Here is a 19,384-nt window from a genome sequence, read left to right on the forward strand (position 1 = left end):
GGTGGTTCCTGAACTTTTCAAGAGTAGACAATGTTCATATGAGCTTTTGCCTTGCCGATTACACACTATAAAGCTTTACTGAGTTGTATTTGTTAACTAATAATGTATAGAGTTTGATGCTATATCCATGGCTGTAGGTACACACTGGGATCTAGAACACTTTCCCCAGGGATAAGGGTGATCTGCTGAAGAAGCACTCACGTAACTCCTAGAACCTGTTTTGTATGAGTTTTTAAAGGAACCATTGAGGTTTATAGGCAGGAAGTAAAGTCTTCCAGGTGAGTGATAAGTAAGGCTAAAGGATGGGATTTAAATTGGGTTTCAATAAATGTCTGAGGAGGACATAAAATAACAAGCAGGTCTTAGGTAAGGTCATGCACCTGGGCAGGAAGTGCCCTGAACTATATTATAAAAATGTAGCCATGTTAGGCCTCTATTTTATTTATTATTCAGGAAGGTAATCCTAAACTTAATTAGCCAATAGTTACAATAAAACATGGTATCATTGAAGAGTCTCAGAAATCAATGGAAAAATGATAATCTAACATCGACAAAACCACAGGTGGAACTGCAGAATATTCAACACTACATGAACCCATTAAAATAATCAGGAAATGAAAAACAGGGATCAGAGTATGACTGCTATGGGAACACACATCTTTACCATATTTTAACATTTGTAGAACAAAGAGTAAGCAATATACAAAGAAGTTTAGAACAGTTCAATCTGGCATAAATAAAGTGTAATACTATTTAACTGAGTAATTATTATGCCAATAGTTTTGCAAGTGTTGGAGCACATCCCAGTTCTCCTTTGAAATTAAAATCTAGATAAAGCAATCAAGCATTCTCTCAAAATATCCTTCAAGGCCCAGGACACAATATTAACTCTGCTAGACTGTGTGTAAACACCAGTAGGGCAACACAATAATGCTCTTATTCTTGTTGCAGAAAGTTTCAGTGGGTTAGATGATGACAACCATTCAAATTACAGATTTAGAAAGTATTTTCCAGTTACCAAAAAAACAGATTATTACTCACAAGCAAAATTACTTGAAAAATGTCTTAGAAAAGAAAATTCTGTGCTTCAGCAACAAAAAATATCTGCCCCATAATAAAGAAGATACCTATTTGGGGGGCTAGAGTTGCCCATGATGGACATTTGTCTCAGAGGCCTCGGACAGTACTGCACTTACTGTTGAATACACGTGAGCCCCACTGGCAAGTCGGTGTGTGGCGATGCACTGCAGGCACTGCACAATTCTGCTGCAGGCTCTTGCCTCCCTCTGTGCCAGCCACAGAACACGCTCATCAGCCAACATGATATTGCTTGCGATGTCAACCATCACGTCACCTAGCTGTGCAGTGTGTGGGAGAAAAGAAGAAAGGTCCTTTAAGCCAAGGGAAGGTTTTTGATAGAATCCAAATCCTAGAGAGATGCACCTTCAGTCTAAATTTTTCTATGAAATTCCTGCAGGCCCTTGTTTCTCTTTAAAATATTTTCAGATATGAACAGCACATTCAAGTATGATCATTTGGCAATATTGAGCTCCAGACAGTATACTTAAGTAGTCACTACATCACCAGAGAAAAGACTGCCACGCAATACTTCAAACAGAGGAAAAGAAAGGCAATTTAGATTAATGAAAGAGGGAAAATGTCACCCAATCCCAGAAGAAAAAGCTCATCTCTTCCTCTGGAAGAGATATAAACACTTCTTTTTGTATAGGCATTAGCTTAAGTGAAACCCTATTATTAATGAAAAGTATATATAGTCTACTTTAATCTCTTGCCATGTTTAAAACACCAGGCACCTCCAACTACTGTGAATTTCCCGTTTGTGCTGTACGATCCCAAACCTCTCTACCCTGCTACATGTGGACTCCTCCACCTTGAATGCACTCCGTCTTCCCTTCCTTCACTCAATGAAATGCTTTAAGATCCACGACCATGAAACAAATGGACCCTAAGAGGTATTTGTGTCTCCCGTGTTTACTTGTTTCATTTACTCAGTTCTTTTTATTAGTGTCTTTTGTACCTTTCTGATGTGAACATCTGTCAGGCAGTGCCAGGGAAGTCAACTGACTACTGTTTACTGTGACTTGTGCATCCCACCACAGAGAAATGCACTGAGCAGTCCAGCTAATAAGACATACTGGTGTCAAGGGTGTTTGGTATTGAGCAAATGTTCATGAGAAGGAGATCTATGGCAGAAAGAACAGCAAAAACATTCCAGAGGCAGGAGCAGAGTGTTTACAAGCCAGCTGGTCCTCTCACCAAGAAGGAAGCATCAAAGGCGTAACGCCCAGTGCCAAGCCAGAAAGCCATGGCTGTGTTAACAGATGTCTTTTGATCATCCCACAAGATCCCAGCTATGATTTCCAACCCTGTTCTGCATCCCTCTTCGCAGGATGAATAATTATGAAGGCTGGGGTGGTTTTGGAGTAAGTTCTGTCCACCCCACCATGGTCCACTTTACAAAGAGGGGCCTATGGAATCCACCAGATCCCAATCCCAGAAGCACAGTTGAAGGAGCCACAGCAAGGCCAGAGGTAAAAACCTGCTGTTCAAATACTCAGCACTACTGCTTGGGGTGCAAACCTCACGTCTCCACACCTCCAGCCTCCTTATTTGTCTGTTCTGAATGCTGTGCAGACTAAGTTCCAATAATAAATATAAGGTTTCTGAAACCATGCCTGGTACATGGCAAGCACTTAAAAAATGTTGGCTCATTTTGTTATTTTCTTGTTCTTTTTTTTTTCAACCATTCCAATCCCCAAATCAATACTATGTATGCCTCAAGAGGAAATGATTTCTAAAGTGTGTGTTCCTACACAAATAGGACCACCTGCTTGCTCACTTTAAGCCCCAACCCCAATCTTGATTTAATTTTTAAGAAACTGGATCCTGACTTTATACTGCCCTTGACACAGTGTGTCACAATCATTTCCTTATTTTATGTCCAAGGTGAACATCTAAGGCCAGGGATATCACAATAAACTTGTATCTACACCCTGATGCACTACTATACAGGACTTGGTATAGAAGAAGCCAGTGGCTATCAATATCCATTTATTCATTGTTATTGTTCATTTATAATGTCCACTGACTAATATTTATTAAGGATCAATACAAAAGTAAAAGAAACATACACTTCTACCTTCCAGCTTACAATCTAATGAAGAAAATAACCAAAGAAGTAATTCCACTTTTAAAAAAATTATTCAGACTGTGATAATTGCTATGAAGCAAGTAGAATAATATATGATGGTGAGTAAGGAAATTTAACCCAAACACCCTATTTTAATGAACACATACATTCTTGAGATATATTTCTCTGAAAACTAAGACACTAACAAAATGAACTACTGAAAAAGGAAGGAATTCCACAGGAGTGATGACACATGCCTCTGGTCCCAGCACTCTGGAGCCTGAGACAGGAGGATCACTTGAGGCCAGAAATTGAGGCCAGAAATTGAGGCCCACCTGGACTACACAGTAAGACCCTATCTCAAAATTGAACACACACACACACACACACACACACACACACACACACACCCTAACATCAAGCTTTGTATAATTTCATTCAGTTCATTTTATATGATCCCTGGGAATATCAGCATCCTAGTTCATTTTCTTTAACTAAGAACAGGTATGGTGGTAAATGCCATTCTATCAGAAGCCTTTATTTCTGGAGTTATGAAGACAGGTATTGACTCCTGATTGGTCAATTAATGAATACGTCAATCTGCCATTTATATAAAGGTCAGACTAATAAGCCCCAACTTTAAATGGGAATTCAGAGTCGCTGGAATACCTATGTTTTGTCCATTATTCTGATTAGTTATTTCAAGTTTTTACATAAAAATAAAACAGATAAAAGAGAGATAAAGCAATTAAATGTGCTCTGTGACTATGAGAAATTAAATTCCTGTTGGTGAAAAAAAATAAAGAGCTAAAAGTACATAAAAATGCTGATTCTAAGACACCACTAGTAAAATATAAGATGTTTCTAGATTTGTGCAATGACAATGTTTTTTGCAGATTTAAACAGATGGACTGTATACTGAAGTTCACCTGTCCCAAAGAATTATGATGATGACAGCACCAAAGAACGGCTGCCTTGCCCCAGTTAACAAGGCCAACACAGGGATGCAACTGGCACTGCTCATCACAAAGCATCTCCCCTGGGATGGGGGGGTCAAACAAGAGCACTGGTTTTAGATGAGAGCAAGTTATTTTTCTCATAGTTTGACACAAAATGGCTAAGAACTGAGGAGAGGGATTTGTTGCCAAAATATTCCCTAGAGTAGATAATCATAAAACTATACGGTTCTGTGGCTTGGTCACAGGAGTAGTTCTGAATCTGTCACAGGAGCCAAGAAAGAAAGAAAAGGAAGAAAAAGGACACAAGTGGGATAACAACGCATGAAAAGGTACTGGATTAAAAATTTATTCCTGAAATGTGACATGCAAAGATAGTTGAAAAGCTGCAAACAGCATTTAAAGCACTGCATTTTCCTTGGCTTCCTTCCCTGAAGGCTGTTCCAGCCACAAAAGGGTCAGGAGGAGCCAGGCACCTGTGCTGGCCCCATCACACCATGCCCTAGGGACCAACCGAAGATATGTGTGAATGCACTTCATAAAAGGTGAAATAGTAAGACGAAAATCCACATGGACAACATTGAAAGCATTCAATGCCATACATTTTAAGAGACAGGCTATTCCATGTTCTTTTTAAATTGCTTTGGAATTTGGACCAAAAGAAAAAGTAGGTCAAAATCATCTGTAAGTCCAATAATGAACTTATGATATCTTATCATATTAAATAGACAAAATATAAACTTGACATTTAATTTTAAGGTGTAGGCATACAATGTTCAATACTGAAGACAGAATATTTATGTTGCCTCCTGGGTTTAGATTTCAAGTCTGTCAAAAGCTAGATGTCTGAGCAAATCCTTATGTCTTAGCCATTCTGAGATCCAGTTTTCTCATTTGTAAAATAATGAGTCGGAACCCTATGAGAAGTGTTCAGAACATCTCATCTCATGTTAAAATTAGAAGGAACAAAACCCAGAAGACAAATATCCTTTCACATACTAGCAGATGTATAACCAACGCATGTAGTTTTTAAAGAAGGCCAGTGATTCAGACCCTTTACCCAAGCAAAGAACAGCAAGGGATACTTCTGTCAATTCTGATAACCAGAAAAGCAGGAGCTACACATTCATGTACAGCTGGGGCAGCCAGTGGGGCAACTGTTTGCGGGCGGATAGTGTGCAGATGACAAGCAGAACTGATGTCACCCAAACGCCACTCTGACAACAGCAGCAGCAGCACAACTGATATTAATATTTGGGCTGAAGTAGTTACAACTTTCTCTGAATTACAAATTGAGTACAATATTAGGACCTTAACAGTCTGAAGGTATGTTATGACTGCCATTACTTTTAATGAAGGAACTGCTCAGTTTTGGAAGTCAATTTTTTAAAGGCATATTTATGTCACTCTTAGCCAAAATCTGTATAAAGTACTAAGGGATCCTCGTGAGGGCTTCTCAGCAGCTAGCTGAGGTAAGACTCAATACTCAACAAGAGTTCTTGGCATGATCATCATCAGGACGTGGGGTGAAGATTAAAGCTCCAACATTACCAAGTGAAGCAGTAAAGAGAGATGAAGGGGCGGGGGGACAAGGGGACAGACAGGAAGGGAAGGACGGAGGGAAGAGGCTGAAGATGCTACTGCACGGAGTAAATATTCCACACATTCTCCATTTACTTAGAGAAAGGGCTTGGAGTCTAACCAAAGATTAATAGTTCTTTTAAAATTAACAGAATGTAAATAATACAGAGCAGAGAAACAGACTTACGAGGAAAAAGGAGACACAATGAGTTACAAATATGTGCCAATAGCAGAACTGCTACAACTGGGGAAAAACTGATTCCTGCTGTATTTCTAGTCAAGGCAACAAAGATAATTTTACAATTATAACACAAAGGAGAACATTCCCTCGAGGCAAAGTTGCTTTTATTAATAATAAAAAGTTCCATGACCATGTGAAGAAGACTACTGGACAGAGGTGTAATTTAATGGGCAACATGCTAGGCCACACTTTCACAACAAAGAGAAAGCTCCTCCTAGCCTCTCGAGGAAAGCAGTTTTGGTTTTGACTTTTTTTTTTTTCTGATTATAAAATGGATGTGTGCTTCCCTGTCTGGAAATATGGAGGCTGAGAACTCTGGATGACTCTCCTGAGACAAATGAAAATGCTGGCAGAAACCAGTCAACTTTGTACCGGAGCAGCAAGAAAGCAAGACTCCTCCAGGGGCCAACAGGAACGGGACAGCAGGGATGCAGGATGGTGAATTCCAGACAGGGCGAGGTCATGCCACAGGAGCACATCAGAAGGCCACCTATGACAGGGGAATGGCACCCAGCCTTGGGCCAGCAAAGAGAAGCCAGCTTCACAGACAGGAAGCAAGGAGACGGCCCGGCCTGCACCTGGCTCATGGCAGGAGGACAAAACATGTCTTCTCTGAATACTTGTAAGCACAAATCAACCTTCACACAGGCCAGACTCCACGCCACTGCTGTTGTCTGAAAAACACCAAGCTAAGGATTTATCTCAAAATGAGTTCCTACCTTGGTATGGCCCCTGGCCATTTGGCAGAAGCAAAGGAATCACATTTAGTGATTTGTTAGACTGTTCTCATTAATGCCTCCCACTACCTACATTTATTACACTGTTTTGGAGGTCCTCATCAATGTATAAGCAGAAAAAAAAAAGTGTGTGTGTTTTGTATGAATAGATAAACTAATTACTATTTGCCAATGAGCTGTCTAGAAAATTGCAGCTTACAAACTGCAAAATGATATGAACAAATTTAATAAGGTAATCAGACACAAGGTCCACGGTTCAAGAAACCATAATTAAGGAAAATAGAATATGGTCAATATATTTGATGACACTAAGAACCTATAGCTAATTCTCATGACAGAATAGCAATTTTTAAAGTTCTCTTCATTTTAGAAAAACTGTGGATGAAATACAACTTCTAAATTTGCTTTTAAATGCTCCAGTATTAAAAAAAAGAGAAGGGAGGGAGAGAAAAGAGGAGGGAAAGGGAAAAGAAGTGCATATACTTGACAGATGAAACAAGACTGGTGAACACTAAAAACTGTTCAAGCTAAGTGAGAGATATAAGGTAATATAAATAACATTCTCAGACATTTTTGGTTGAAATTTTCCAGTAAGAAGGTTCTCAAAAAGTTAAACTCAAAGAAAGAACTTCTAAATAAGTAATATAAGTGTAGAAAAGGAAGATGCTGCAGTGGTTCTCCATCCTATGACAAAGATGCACTGCTTCAGCGTCACCTGACGGGATTTGAGATGTAAATTCTCAGAGCCATCTCAGAACTGCTGAATCCGAAGCTAGGGATGGGGGTGAGGGGTGCCCAGGACTGCAATCCCTGTTTAACAAACCCTCTATTGAAGAGTAAGTCCTAGGAAGGTCCCAAAACCAGACAGTGGGTCTTAGAAAAGGTCAATAATATAGGAAAGTCTGGCAAGTAAGGGCAAGAAAAAAATTAATACCAAAAATAAAACCAAATCTGTCAAAACAGAAGTGACTACTTTAAAATGAATACATGAAAGAACTATAAATTTAAAAAAATCTGTACATAAAAATACACCAAATGAATTTAGTAGTAAACATAGCCTAGGTTACATGCATGTCTCACTTATATTTAAAATGAGAGCACAATAAAAGTATTATAAAGCATAACCAAATCTAGGTTTTAAATACTTTCTCATCTTCTGCAATGGACATAAGAAATGGACGTAAGAAAAATCACTACAGTGAATACGGAATAGCCACTTGCGTTGGCTGACAGACAACCCTTGGTGTTTTTAGAAGACCACTAAATATACTGCTTTGATGGCTTTTAGTAAGCATTCTGAGAAAGTAAGGGTACTGACTAAACTCAATCACAGTTTAAAAAACAAGTGTCTCACGATATTTTAGCTATGAAATTATCCATAGCAGAATTAATTTTGGATATAGTACAAAAATCAATTTAATTAATGATTTGTCCACCTAAGCTATATGAATTTTAGGATATCTTAGTATAATTTTATGCCGTGTTAATTAACTTAAGAGGAAGCTCTTAAACCTCGTAATTTATTTTCAGCATCCTGATAAACAGTGAAAGCTCTAGCCTGCTGTTTGAATTTCCAAAGAATTGTATAGGATGTCAATCAGCATATCACAGATGATATTACATTTATATACCCAAGATTCAGTATTTTTCCTCTCTTTTATTTATAGTTAGTATGTTGATGTCTCTTGGTTCCAAATGTAACAATTAACTTTATGACTATGCTAACCAGTCAAAGTGACAGCAATCTTCTTCAAATTAAATTTTTAGTAAGTAACTAAAGCACTCATAACTTTTTGGGGGGGTTTTATTTTTTCCTTTTTTTGTGTGGTTTTTTTTGTTTTGGTACTGGAGTTTGAACTCGGGACCTTGCGCTTGTGAGGCAGGCACCAGAAACACTGAGCTAAATCCCCAGCCCTCCTTTTTCTTTGAGACAGTCTCACTATGTAGTACAGGCTGGCCTTGAACTTACTGTGCAGCCCGGCTGCATAGCAATTTTCTGCCTCAGCCACCTGCATGCTAGGATCACAGGCATGAATCACCACACCAGCAATCACAAACTTAAAAAAAATTTGCTTTCTTAGATTCTGAGATCACAAAGTTAATTTCATAACCCTATAAAACAAGACCCAAGTGGTGCAACAATTTTGCTTTTGAATTTCCTCACTTGTACATACAAACTCTGCAAGTTAAATGGAGCCAGTGTCATCCTGATTTAAAAATAACAAAGAGCACATGGTTAACTGAAAGCTTATGAAACCATATCTATTTCTAGTTCTAAAGGATGCTTCCACCTAAGGACATATCAAAAGATGGTTTATTCCATGTACTATAGAAGAGATAACCTTGAACCTTTGGGTACCACACTGCTCTTTCCAGTTGAGAAATAAGCAAAATCCCTTCGCATCAAACATGGCAGCAAGGGAAGAAACATGTATTATAATTTGGCAGAATCTTTTAATGCCAACATCCCAAATGTCACTGCAATTATACTAGTAAGTCAAAATACTCCACTTCCACAAACAACTAGTCATGTGGGCAGCTAACCTGTGATTATAAGTGATGATGAGAAGCCATAGCACTGCGTCAGAACCCAGACTGCTTCTCCCAGTGCTGAGGGAATTGACCACAGGGAAGTGGCCCAGAGTGCAGTTGGCTAGCAGGACAGTTCATTAGGAAATCGTGGTCTTCCAGTCTTAAAGTTCAATAGCAAAGCTGCAATGTTCTCTCACTCTCCAGCAGAAAAGCTGTTTGCCTGGGTCCTACACCTTATGCACATTATCTACTTTGCTCCCTTTGATAACTACATCCCAAGGTGCCTAACATGGTAGGGTTGTGGTTCCAAAACTTATTACCAAAATACAAGACAGCAGTATCCCTCATTGAGGGATACAAGACATATTATTTACTTTTCAGCAGTATCAAAGGATCTGAGATGCCCCTACATAAAGAAATGCATAGACTTTGTTTAGCCAGTTCCTCAAAGCTATGGAAGAGGGGTCAATAATGTACTCAAAATGAATGTGATACTACAGAAAACACTTCTAGACAGAGTCAGGGAAGGCTCCAAGGATTTGTTTTTTAGCCCTCCCTTAACTGAACTATATACTCACAGATGAATCATTTAATTTTCACTGGGCTTTAGTTTATGACTTTGACCTAGGTTCTTCCTAACTCTAAAATTCATTTCGGTGTGATTATCTCATTTTGTCTTTAAAATCTTTTATTTGTTGTGCATTTGTTCTGAAATCTGTGGTTCTCAGTTTTTCCCCTAAAGGACGCTATGTTGACAAGCATAACACAGTCTTGATGTGGCTCTGTTAAAATACATCCCTTTTCAGTCATTAAAATTTTTTAATGTTTAACTGATACATATAAATTATACATATTTATGGGGTATCATGAGTTTCACTACATGCATACATTGTGTACTGCTCAAATCATGGTAAACGTATCAATCTCCTCAGGCAATTAACATTTCATTAAATTTTTATAATTTGTATATTCCAATCATTTGGAGGTTCAAAAGAGTTCCTAAATAGCCTCTCATTTCCCCAGGATATTACAGAAGTAATTAGGCAGTTCACAATATGTGAGTGACAAAACCATATTAAGAAGGATGATGGCTGTATAGACAAAGGAAATTCCAGGGGCCAAAATAAGTAGCCCTGGTAACCCACAATATGGAAACAGAAGGCTGTTTCCTTACTATACTTCTCTCTTTTGTATTATGGTACCTTGTAGTGTTCAAGAACTGATAAATCACCTTTATTCCCAATAATCTCTCTATTCCCAACAGGTCACTATAACAACTGGAGCATGACTTTCTCTGTGATAATTTTGGAAGTTGAAAAGTGCATGTAGTTCAAATATGGCAAAGCATCAAAAATACAGATTGGACTCTATCTGTCCTACTAACACTTGTTGACACTGTGCACTACAGATCTGAGATTAGGAAAATACCTCTTTTGATTTTTCCTCTTTGGTAAATCTTCCAAATTTTTCTATCATTTCAGCCACAAATATAACATCCATTTTGTCAGAGAAGTTGGCTGCTTCCACGGTGTAAGCCAGTAACTGCCGAGCTGTTGCCATGGCGTTCGTAAGATTGAGGGGCATCTACATGGAAAAGGTGGAAGGAAGTGGTTTGAAAAATGGCTAAAACATTTTTGACATTTTAACTTTGCATTTCAAGACATGGCAATGAACTGGAACTATTTACCCATCATAATCTTAAAATGCTTTTTCAAATTTTAATAGAAACTATCCTGAGGGAAAATTTTCAAAACCTGTAATGAAATATAATGATACAAAAAACCAGTATCTAGTAAGCATGCTGTATCATCTCCTCCTCTCTGCTTATCCAACTTCCAGACATACCTCCTCCCAATTGCTCAGGAAAGCCTTTCCCGAAGACTCCAGCTGGGAGCGATCAATACCTGCCCTGGAACTCCTACCGCACAGGAGTGTGAACCACTTATTTAGCATTTATCTTTATTGCCATGTACTGCTAGCATGCTTTCCATTTGCTTATTTACTGGCTCAAACACTGACTTAGCCTCCACCACTGCAAAAAGGATAAACTAGTGCTAAGGAGAAAAGAAACAGTAACACAGAAGTAACAGTAACAGAATAACACAGAGGCTGCCTCCCCATTGCTCACTGTTCAGTAAAGTTTAAAAAAGATGACTGGATGCACAGATAGGAAGAGGCACACGAGTCCTACAAGTCCTGGAAGGGCTTAGTTCTGACAAATGGAATATAAAAGAATCCCAAGATGTGGCTCGCCACATGGGCTGGAAGAGTGGCTGGGATTCTGTCTGGTAGATGCAGATGGTAAAAGTATTCAAAAAAGGCAGAGTCAGGCAGTGACTGGAAAGGAAGAGGGACATCGTACAGAGCTTGATCCCAAAGACAGATAAATCAGTTAAAGTATTTAACCAAATCCTTACTTTGCTTAGTATTTTTAAAAAAGTGAATACTACATTTGTTCACAACTCAAAAAGAATTTGAAGACTTTATAATTACCTGATTAAACATATAAAGAACTCTAGTGACATCATTTGCATACTGGCAGCGAGAATAATCATCATCTGCCCAGAAGCCACCTCTGTCACATCTGCGCCAAGCCTTTCTTTCATCCTGTGGGTTCCCGGGATAGATCCCACTGCCATGGGTGTTCCGGGTGCACTGAAGATATGCAGTGATGCCCGCCAAGGTTCTGGGCCACCTGCACGGGGAGGACAAAGCAGTGTAAGAAAACCTAGAATGACAGAGTTAAATCAAATATGGCAACAGTGGAGGAAAAGCCAAGGAGTCAGGATATGTTATATACAACTACAGAGACAAAAATCAAGAAAAAAAAAACTCATTGAAGAATAAAGACCAAATGTTTAAAAAAAGTTAACAAGGACTAACCTGTGTTAGTCTACCTGCCGAGTACATTTCAATACTATACCATGACAGTTTTCTAAAACAAATTTCTAAATGTCACCATGAAGACAGGGAAATTGCACAGTTCCCAGTAAAATACAGAGTAAAACTGAGTCATTTGTAGGAAAAACGGATGCATCTTGAGACCATAATGCTCAGTAAAATAAATCAGACACAGAAAGTTAAATATTGCATTGCTTCTTATATGAGAAACTTAAAATGTTAATAACGTAAAGAGAAAAATAAAAGGTGGCTGGGAAACAAGAGATAGAGACCTGTGGAGAGGGGAAGGGGTCTGGAGATGATGGGGAGGGGAGTAAAAAGGACCAAGACAGCTATGCGCATGCATCCTTCCCCAGGATGAACACATTCGTTATGTACCACAAACAAGTCCAGGTAAAAATGAGTCATGAAAACAGAATTGGAGCAACAGATGGTCTTCTTGTGTTTTCGCCTAATAACTGTTGGTATACTGTTGGCTTCGAAAACCATCAGGCATCTAAGGGACGACTTTCCCTGATAGGAACAGATGGCCTTCTGCAGCAGTGGGGTTGGTATATGTAGAGAAAAAAAGGTACCACAGCAGGCCTAAGGCTGCTATCTGTAGGAGGTGTTGGTTTCAAACCTGGCTCCTCAGTGGCTGTTTGGGAACTTGCAGAGCATTCTGGTATTCCGAAAGGCAGTAAACGGGTAAAGGCAGTTCACTCTGCTTAAACTGTCAGGGCAAGCAACATGGCTTATGCTCAACCTCTACTTTCCTCCTGAGAAGCTGGACTTCTGGTCTCTGCCAAGTGGAGGGGCTACATGACCAGCTCCTGGACAAAGCTTTGGGTGCGAGTCTCCAGCGGGCTCCCCCTGGCAGAACTTACACTGCTGCTGGTACGATAAACTCTGTCTGACCCCTTCCAGCACAAAGATGCCTATCCTGAATTCTTCTGGAGCCTAGCGGTGTCTTTTTCCTATATGCTACAGCTACATATTATACCACACTGACATTTATTCTACCTCAGAGTACAACTCTATACTGAGTCCTATGAGTTCTGGCAAATTTCTGGGTGTGGACAGGGTCTTAATGACATCCAACAGAGCATACAACAAAATTTATCAGGAAGAAGCTACGGATTACACCAGAGATCAGCAAACCTGCTGACACAGGTTAAGACTCTTTGGGGCTAAGAGAAAGGTCTGTTGTTTGAGCTCTATTTCTCCAAAAGTGGGAATGAAATTAAGTGTATTTCAATACAAGTTATGGCTGACTCACAACATGTGAACCACCAAATTACAGTAACAGCCACATCAAAATAGAATTCATTATCAAAACCATATAAATAGATCAAGCAACACAATTAAATCTCATGACTAATGCAGTGGAAGTTTAACTGTATAATATCTTTTTTAAATTAAAAAAAATTTTTTTTGTATAATATCTTAAGGAGTGCCAAAAGATAAATAATTCATTAATCAGTTAAATATTTAGATTTCTGCTCTATTTTTAAAAACAAAACACTCAAAAACTAGGAGTAAACCAGAAAATCCACCATAAACAAAAAACATGATTATTTAATAGAAGATGCTGAATATAACAAAGTTAACCAATGTTATCCATATTTAAAGTAAGCAATAAATGTAGCTCAATATTCAGTGCTCATAAAAGACCTCCCTTGCCAATAATAAATGCCGATTTCCACATGCACATGCCAAGAATATTTAAAAAAAATTTTTTTAAAAGAACAACAGAAAAGCAATAAAGATATAGGTGAATTAATGATGTTATTATTGCTTCTTCTCCTTGGATTGGAAGGATTAATACCAAAGGGCTTTCTTACTCTTAACACACTGGGTTATTGCACAAAAGGGGCAGCAGAACTCACCAGAGACAATGCAAACTCAGCATTAAATAATCTTTACACTGCCTAAAAGCAGTATGTTCCCCTTTGTTTATATCAACTATAAACTCAATATTAAAATCTCTGAATATAAAGAATATCAAGGTAATAATATACCTAAGGCTGTGTTAAGAAACAGTGAGTGAAGAGAGTCTAAGGTAAAAGTTGTTACTTCTCGCAAGTTCTAAACTTTCCAGTAAAAAATAAAATTAACTTATTTGTTTACCTTAATATAATTCCAACAAATCCCCCTGGCATTCTAATGATTTTCTCAAGTTTCAAGTTACCCAATGGCTTTCATTTCCCAAAGTCCTTGTCACTTAATTGACAGAAGAATGGAATAGAAGATAATTAAGTAAGCATATCTCCTAATGATGATGTCATAACTGCCAAAAGTTAAGTGACTCAGCAACAGAAAACTTTGTAGAGTTCATTCATAAAAGCATCTTTGAAAAACAAGAGAGTACCATTAGCCTGTCTGAATTTTATACTATTTTCACCAAAATGTTTCCATAAAATAGTGATTTTTAACTTATATAACAAAACCATTTGAAAAAAATGATTTTAAATTCCAGGGACTCTTACATCAAGGGGTCTGAAATAAAGTTCAGGCATTTAAAAATAAAAATCTCCATAAAGGATTCTGAAACTATCATTCTAAAGGATAGTCTTTAGACAAACATAAAAGGATATGTGTTCATTTTTCTCAAATTTTGTTACTGAGGATTGGCATCCAATTAAATGCTTCTGAGAATAAAAAGAGTTTGGACAAATGAGGCTTTTCTAGTACTTTCCATGTCACTGACCTGAAATCACCTTTATTGTTCACCACTCTCTCTGGGGGACAATACTGTGCAGAGCTTTCTAGTACTACAATATCGACAGTCCTTGTATTGTTTCCACGCTTCGTCTGGACATGACAGCCCCAGTTTCCAGTAGATCCAGCCTGAATATTAGAAATGGTTAGGGCACTGCATGAAAAGAAGATTTTAAAAAGAGAAAACATGATTAGACAAAGGAGGAGATTACAAGTTTCAATCATTCATTTAGCAAATACCTCAGAATGCTCATTGTGAGCCAAGTGCTTGCTAGATAAAGGAATTAAAAAACTGTGACCCCTCCCTTTTAAGTCCTTCTGTCAAAACAAGCAAGGGGAGGGATCCTTAAAATACAATAAGAGCAATGAAAGGAATACTAATAAAGTGCAATGGCATACAATAAGTGAGGCTTCGCCTTCCAACAAGAGAAGAACAGAGCACAGTAGGACACAAATGGCCAGCCCAAACCAGAAGTATCTCAGCACTTGCTGCAGCAAAGCTTGGAGAAATTTCCAAGTTACCTCTACCTTTCAAAGATTCTGAGCAAAATACTCAAGTATGAAAAAAAGATGGCACTATTTTGAATTATGTAACTGAGAAAACATTTCAGGTAAAAATAGTTTCTGAGAAAGGGAAACAACCTGTAAAATCTCTAAAAGATTTAGTAATGACCAACTAATGCTTTCATAAAAGAATTTCCCATATAAAGGTATATTTCCATTTATAAAACAGCTATATTCCTAAATGGCTCTCAGTAAATCTCACTTTTGAGATGAAATCATAATTTTTTAATATAAAACCTATTGAGTATAAAGGAAGTTTTAGAAACTTCAATTAACCTTTATTCCTCCAAAGGACCCACTACACTTTACTGTTATATAGACACAAATGATAAGAAATAATTTGAAATCAAGCACATACCACTTTAATTAACTTATAAAATTATATCTTGACGTTAATACACATTTGGTCTCCTAAATCATTGATGACTGCACCAAATGTTCTACTAAAGAGGCTCTGTTATATTCTGAATCATTAAAGAAAATGTTTATTAAGTTAGAAAAGTAGCTCAATAACTATAATAAATATTTTCAAGACCAAGTGACAAAAAGAATTTGAACTAATTTAAATAACCAGAAAGTTTACAAACATTCTACTGTGGCTTTGGAATGAAAGAGGAAGGAAAATTACTTGGTTGTAATGAATCAAGGAGAAGTGTATAGAAATTTTGCCAATGAAAATCATTCACTAAGCCAGAGGTTCCCAAGTTTTATTAGCTCTGAGCCTTTACTAACTAGATAGAACTTTTTTATGGGTCACCTAATGCCCCAAAACGCCCATAGTGTTTCCAATTACTAAATTAAACCTCCAAACTGTGTATTTGTTTAAATAACTTAGTAAGCATTTGAAAAAATAACATAAACTTGAAATAAAATTTTATTTTGAAATAATAAATCTTATTTCTTATATCACTGTGACCTCTTCATGGGATGTGAGAGTCTATCTGGAACTTGAAAAATTATCCAACATCAGATTCAGATCAGACAGTGACAGTCACTCTTCTTCCACAGGGATTTCCACATGACAGTCACTTTTCATCACAGTAATTACCAAAGCCCACACCCCAGAGTATGAGGCCATAAAAGGGAAGCAGCCTGAGCCGGCTGACAACTGCACACCGCAGATGACAAGGTGCACAGTGTCCAGCCAGTGTCAAAGCCAGCATGCTTTCCCCAAATACTTAAAAATCTCAAAATGCCCCACAAGCACCTGTGAGATTCAGTGTGCTGTCCCAGGGCAGGTGAGCATGCTCCTTCGTAACTAAAGCCCTCATAAATTTTGCAAACTTCTGTGGCTAACTTAAGCAATATTTTCAATGTCTAAAAGCAATCACTGTAATAAAATTCCCAGGAATCCTCCAGGCAGCAGATCTGAAGATTTAAGGAGTCTTAGGGAGAAAGAAGCAGCTTCAGTTTCATCTTCTAAGAAAACTACAACCATTGATGCTTACTGATTAAAAAGATTAAAGACATGAGGAAACTAGAAAAGGATCAATAAGTATCTCACACTACCCAATTCAATAATAACATATTTCCTTCTCCTACAACTTCTGTATCATTGTGGGGCTAACTTTGGGTAAAGAATTTCAGTCTTTATGTGAAGGTTTTTTTACCTTTGTTAAGTGTTTCTACCAACAAAAATGTTTATCTGAACTGCTATCCTTACAATTAATTTTTTTGTACCACTATAAAGAATTTAGACAAAGCATGACCAGCAAATACTGATTTATAAAGTAAATTTACTTTATTTATAGTCACATAGCTTATTTTCATTTAAAAATAAGTAGGGCTCTTTTATCTAGAAAATGGATTATTCTACTTTTAAAGACTTATTTTGCATTGTACATGTACATATATAATACTGTACAATTTATTGAGTTTTTGACATATATACATGCCTGTAAAATTATCACCACAGTAAAAATAGTGTAATAATGAATATAGGATTTCTAACAATTAATCTCATCCCATAGTAAGGGAATTCTGCTTCTGGTAATGTCTGAGTAGTTCCTAGTAAGCCATCCTTCCTGCAGTTAGCAATTATAAACTCTGAAGAGTGACCAAAAGCACAGTTACTAAAGAGGAACTGATACTGGGAAGAAGAGATTAGCACTGAGGAGTAACCCGGAAACTTTTTTTTACTGGTTTTTGCCTAAGGGCAGACCCCAGTCAAACAGAAAATCACAATCCTACTGATTTGAAAAATCAGCAGACAGAGGTAGGAAGGAGCCTGGGTAGAAACGAAACCTGTAAGCATAACATCCACCCAGATCTGTTACTGACCCCTGACCTAGGCACCAAGACTTCTGCTGCCACCAGCTGGAGTTTGAGACTTGCCAGGCTAACTGCCTGATCAAACAAAACTCAGCTGTCCTCAGGAGAATGAAACAGAATCGAGAGTTAGGAGTCAACACATTTTTTCTTCAAAGGTCAGAGAGTAAATATTTTAGATTTTGTTGGCCAGAAAGAAACATCAAGGATATTACAGTACTGTACAGGATATACTCCAACATTATTAATAGACAATAAACAATATTTTTAAAAATAAGAAAGTATAAGTCATATTCTAAAGAAAAATAGTAATGATGACTCTAAGAGGACCCAGAGGTTGGAATTACCAGGCAAGGATTTAAAAGTATTTATTCTATTAAAATGAATGGATGAATGTTAGAAGATACAAAAAAATGCCTTAATAGATAGGACATGTCAGGAAAAGTTATAACAGAAAACTCTATCCAAGAAGTGCCCAGACTTAAATCTCAACTCAGAGAAGCTTTTTTCTCTTGGCATTTTTTTCACAGCATCTCTGTCCTGGCAGTTTGAAAACTATAACTCTAACCTAACAGAAATTTAGGCCAATATCTAGGTAGGTAGGTAGATCAGCTGATCAAAAAGAAGGGAGGGAGGGAGATGAAGAAGACTTTAAGGAAAAGATCTATCAAAATAAAATAACTGGTGTGTAATACATATATTTTTAAGCCTATTTTCTATACTTATAAAAAGTTCATTCAAATTAACTGCTTTGGTGCTCACATCAATCAGGATTGAGCACTCAGATGTTACATTCTTTCATACTCATAGGTAGGTAGAATTATCCTAAAACATAATATTAATCACAAAACTAAACAGTAAAAATTAGTTAATTTCTACAAGTAAAAATAAGAACTTAGCAGGAAATAGAAATTAAGTTTAGCACTAAAAGTTTACATTTTTCTTCTGAAAATATTAAACAAACAATTCAATTTTTTAAGTATTTCCATTTCATATTAAGCTTTTTCTTCCAAAACTGGATGGAAAGATGCATAACAATCAAAAAAGAGAAATGCTGCCTTTCTAAATGCAAGAAGATAAAATATTAATTAAAATCCCAACTAAATACAACTCCAAAAGGATAAAATCCAGAAACAATTCTTCATCTAAAAAAGTTTACCTTGCAATCAACGAGCAGTTGTGAATCATGTTCTTTTCAACAAAGATACCTTGGGATTCATCAGTTTCAACTATTCGTCCATCTTGGTACCATAACACCTGCATGTCCTGGTCAATGTATGAAGCCATGCACTGGAAGGGAAGGCTGTCCCCTTCAAACACAACCTGGCGGTGAGAGGGAGTCATGTAGAAGGACGGCAACTCCAGGGGAGGATCTAGAGACAGTAAAACAAACAGTGAGCATACATTTTCACACAGTGTAATTTAAAAGTTATACAAATTCTATGTAAAATTATAAAAACAGAACGGCAAATACACTTTGGTAACCAGGATTCTAATGTCAATACTAATGAAGCTGTTACTGAGTTACGTAGGGCCATGGTTTGGTCTGGCTCTCAAGGGCTGGGTTAGGCTTGACCCCCCAGTCAGCAATGTGGAAGCTGAAGGAAGCTCTAAGAGCTGAGGCCCAGGGGTTGACCACAGATTCACTGGTGGCCTTTTCCTCAGAAGGGTAAGCTGCCCTCCTGGAGTATGAAGTCATGAAAGCAAGCTGTTCTGAACAAGCAGAGCCTGACCCCCAAACTGCTCCCTGGCT

At 37.6% G+C, this 19,384-nt stretch overlaps 1 protein-coding gene across 2 annotated transcripts in view; it reads right to left on the reverse strand.

Annotated features, from left to right (window-relative positions):
- Positions 1-19,384, reverse strand: part of Adgra3 (adhesion G protein-coupled receptor A3) — a 137,746-nt gene that overhangs the window by 33,517 nt on the left and 84,845 nt on the right. For both annotated transcript variants that reach the window (XM_004847210.3, XM_087187405.1), the window contains exons 7-11: positions 18,791-19,004; positions 14,789-14,953; positions 11,692-11,893; positions 10,627-10,782; positions 1,197-1,358 (exon numbers count right to left, since the gene is read on the reverse strand). In XM_004847210.3, coding sequence (XP_004847267.1) covers positions 1,197-1,358; positions 10,627-10,782; positions 11,692-11,893; positions 14,789-14,953; positions 18,791-19,004 — 899 coding nt within the window. The remainder of the gene's footprint in view (positions 1-1,196; positions 1,359-10,626; positions 10,783-11,691; positions 11,894-14,788; positions 14,954-18,790; positions 19,005-19,384) is intronic.

This window comes from Heterocephalus glaber, unplaced genomic scaffold, assembly GCF_053883595.1.
Source record: "Heterocephalus glaber isolate CG9 unplaced genomic scaffold, H.glaber_assembly_v1.0 deba00001509, whole genome shotgun sequence".
NCBI classification, from domain to species: Eukaryota; Metazoa; Chordata; class Mammalia; order Rodentia; family Bathyergidae; genus Heterocephalus; species Heterocephalus glaber.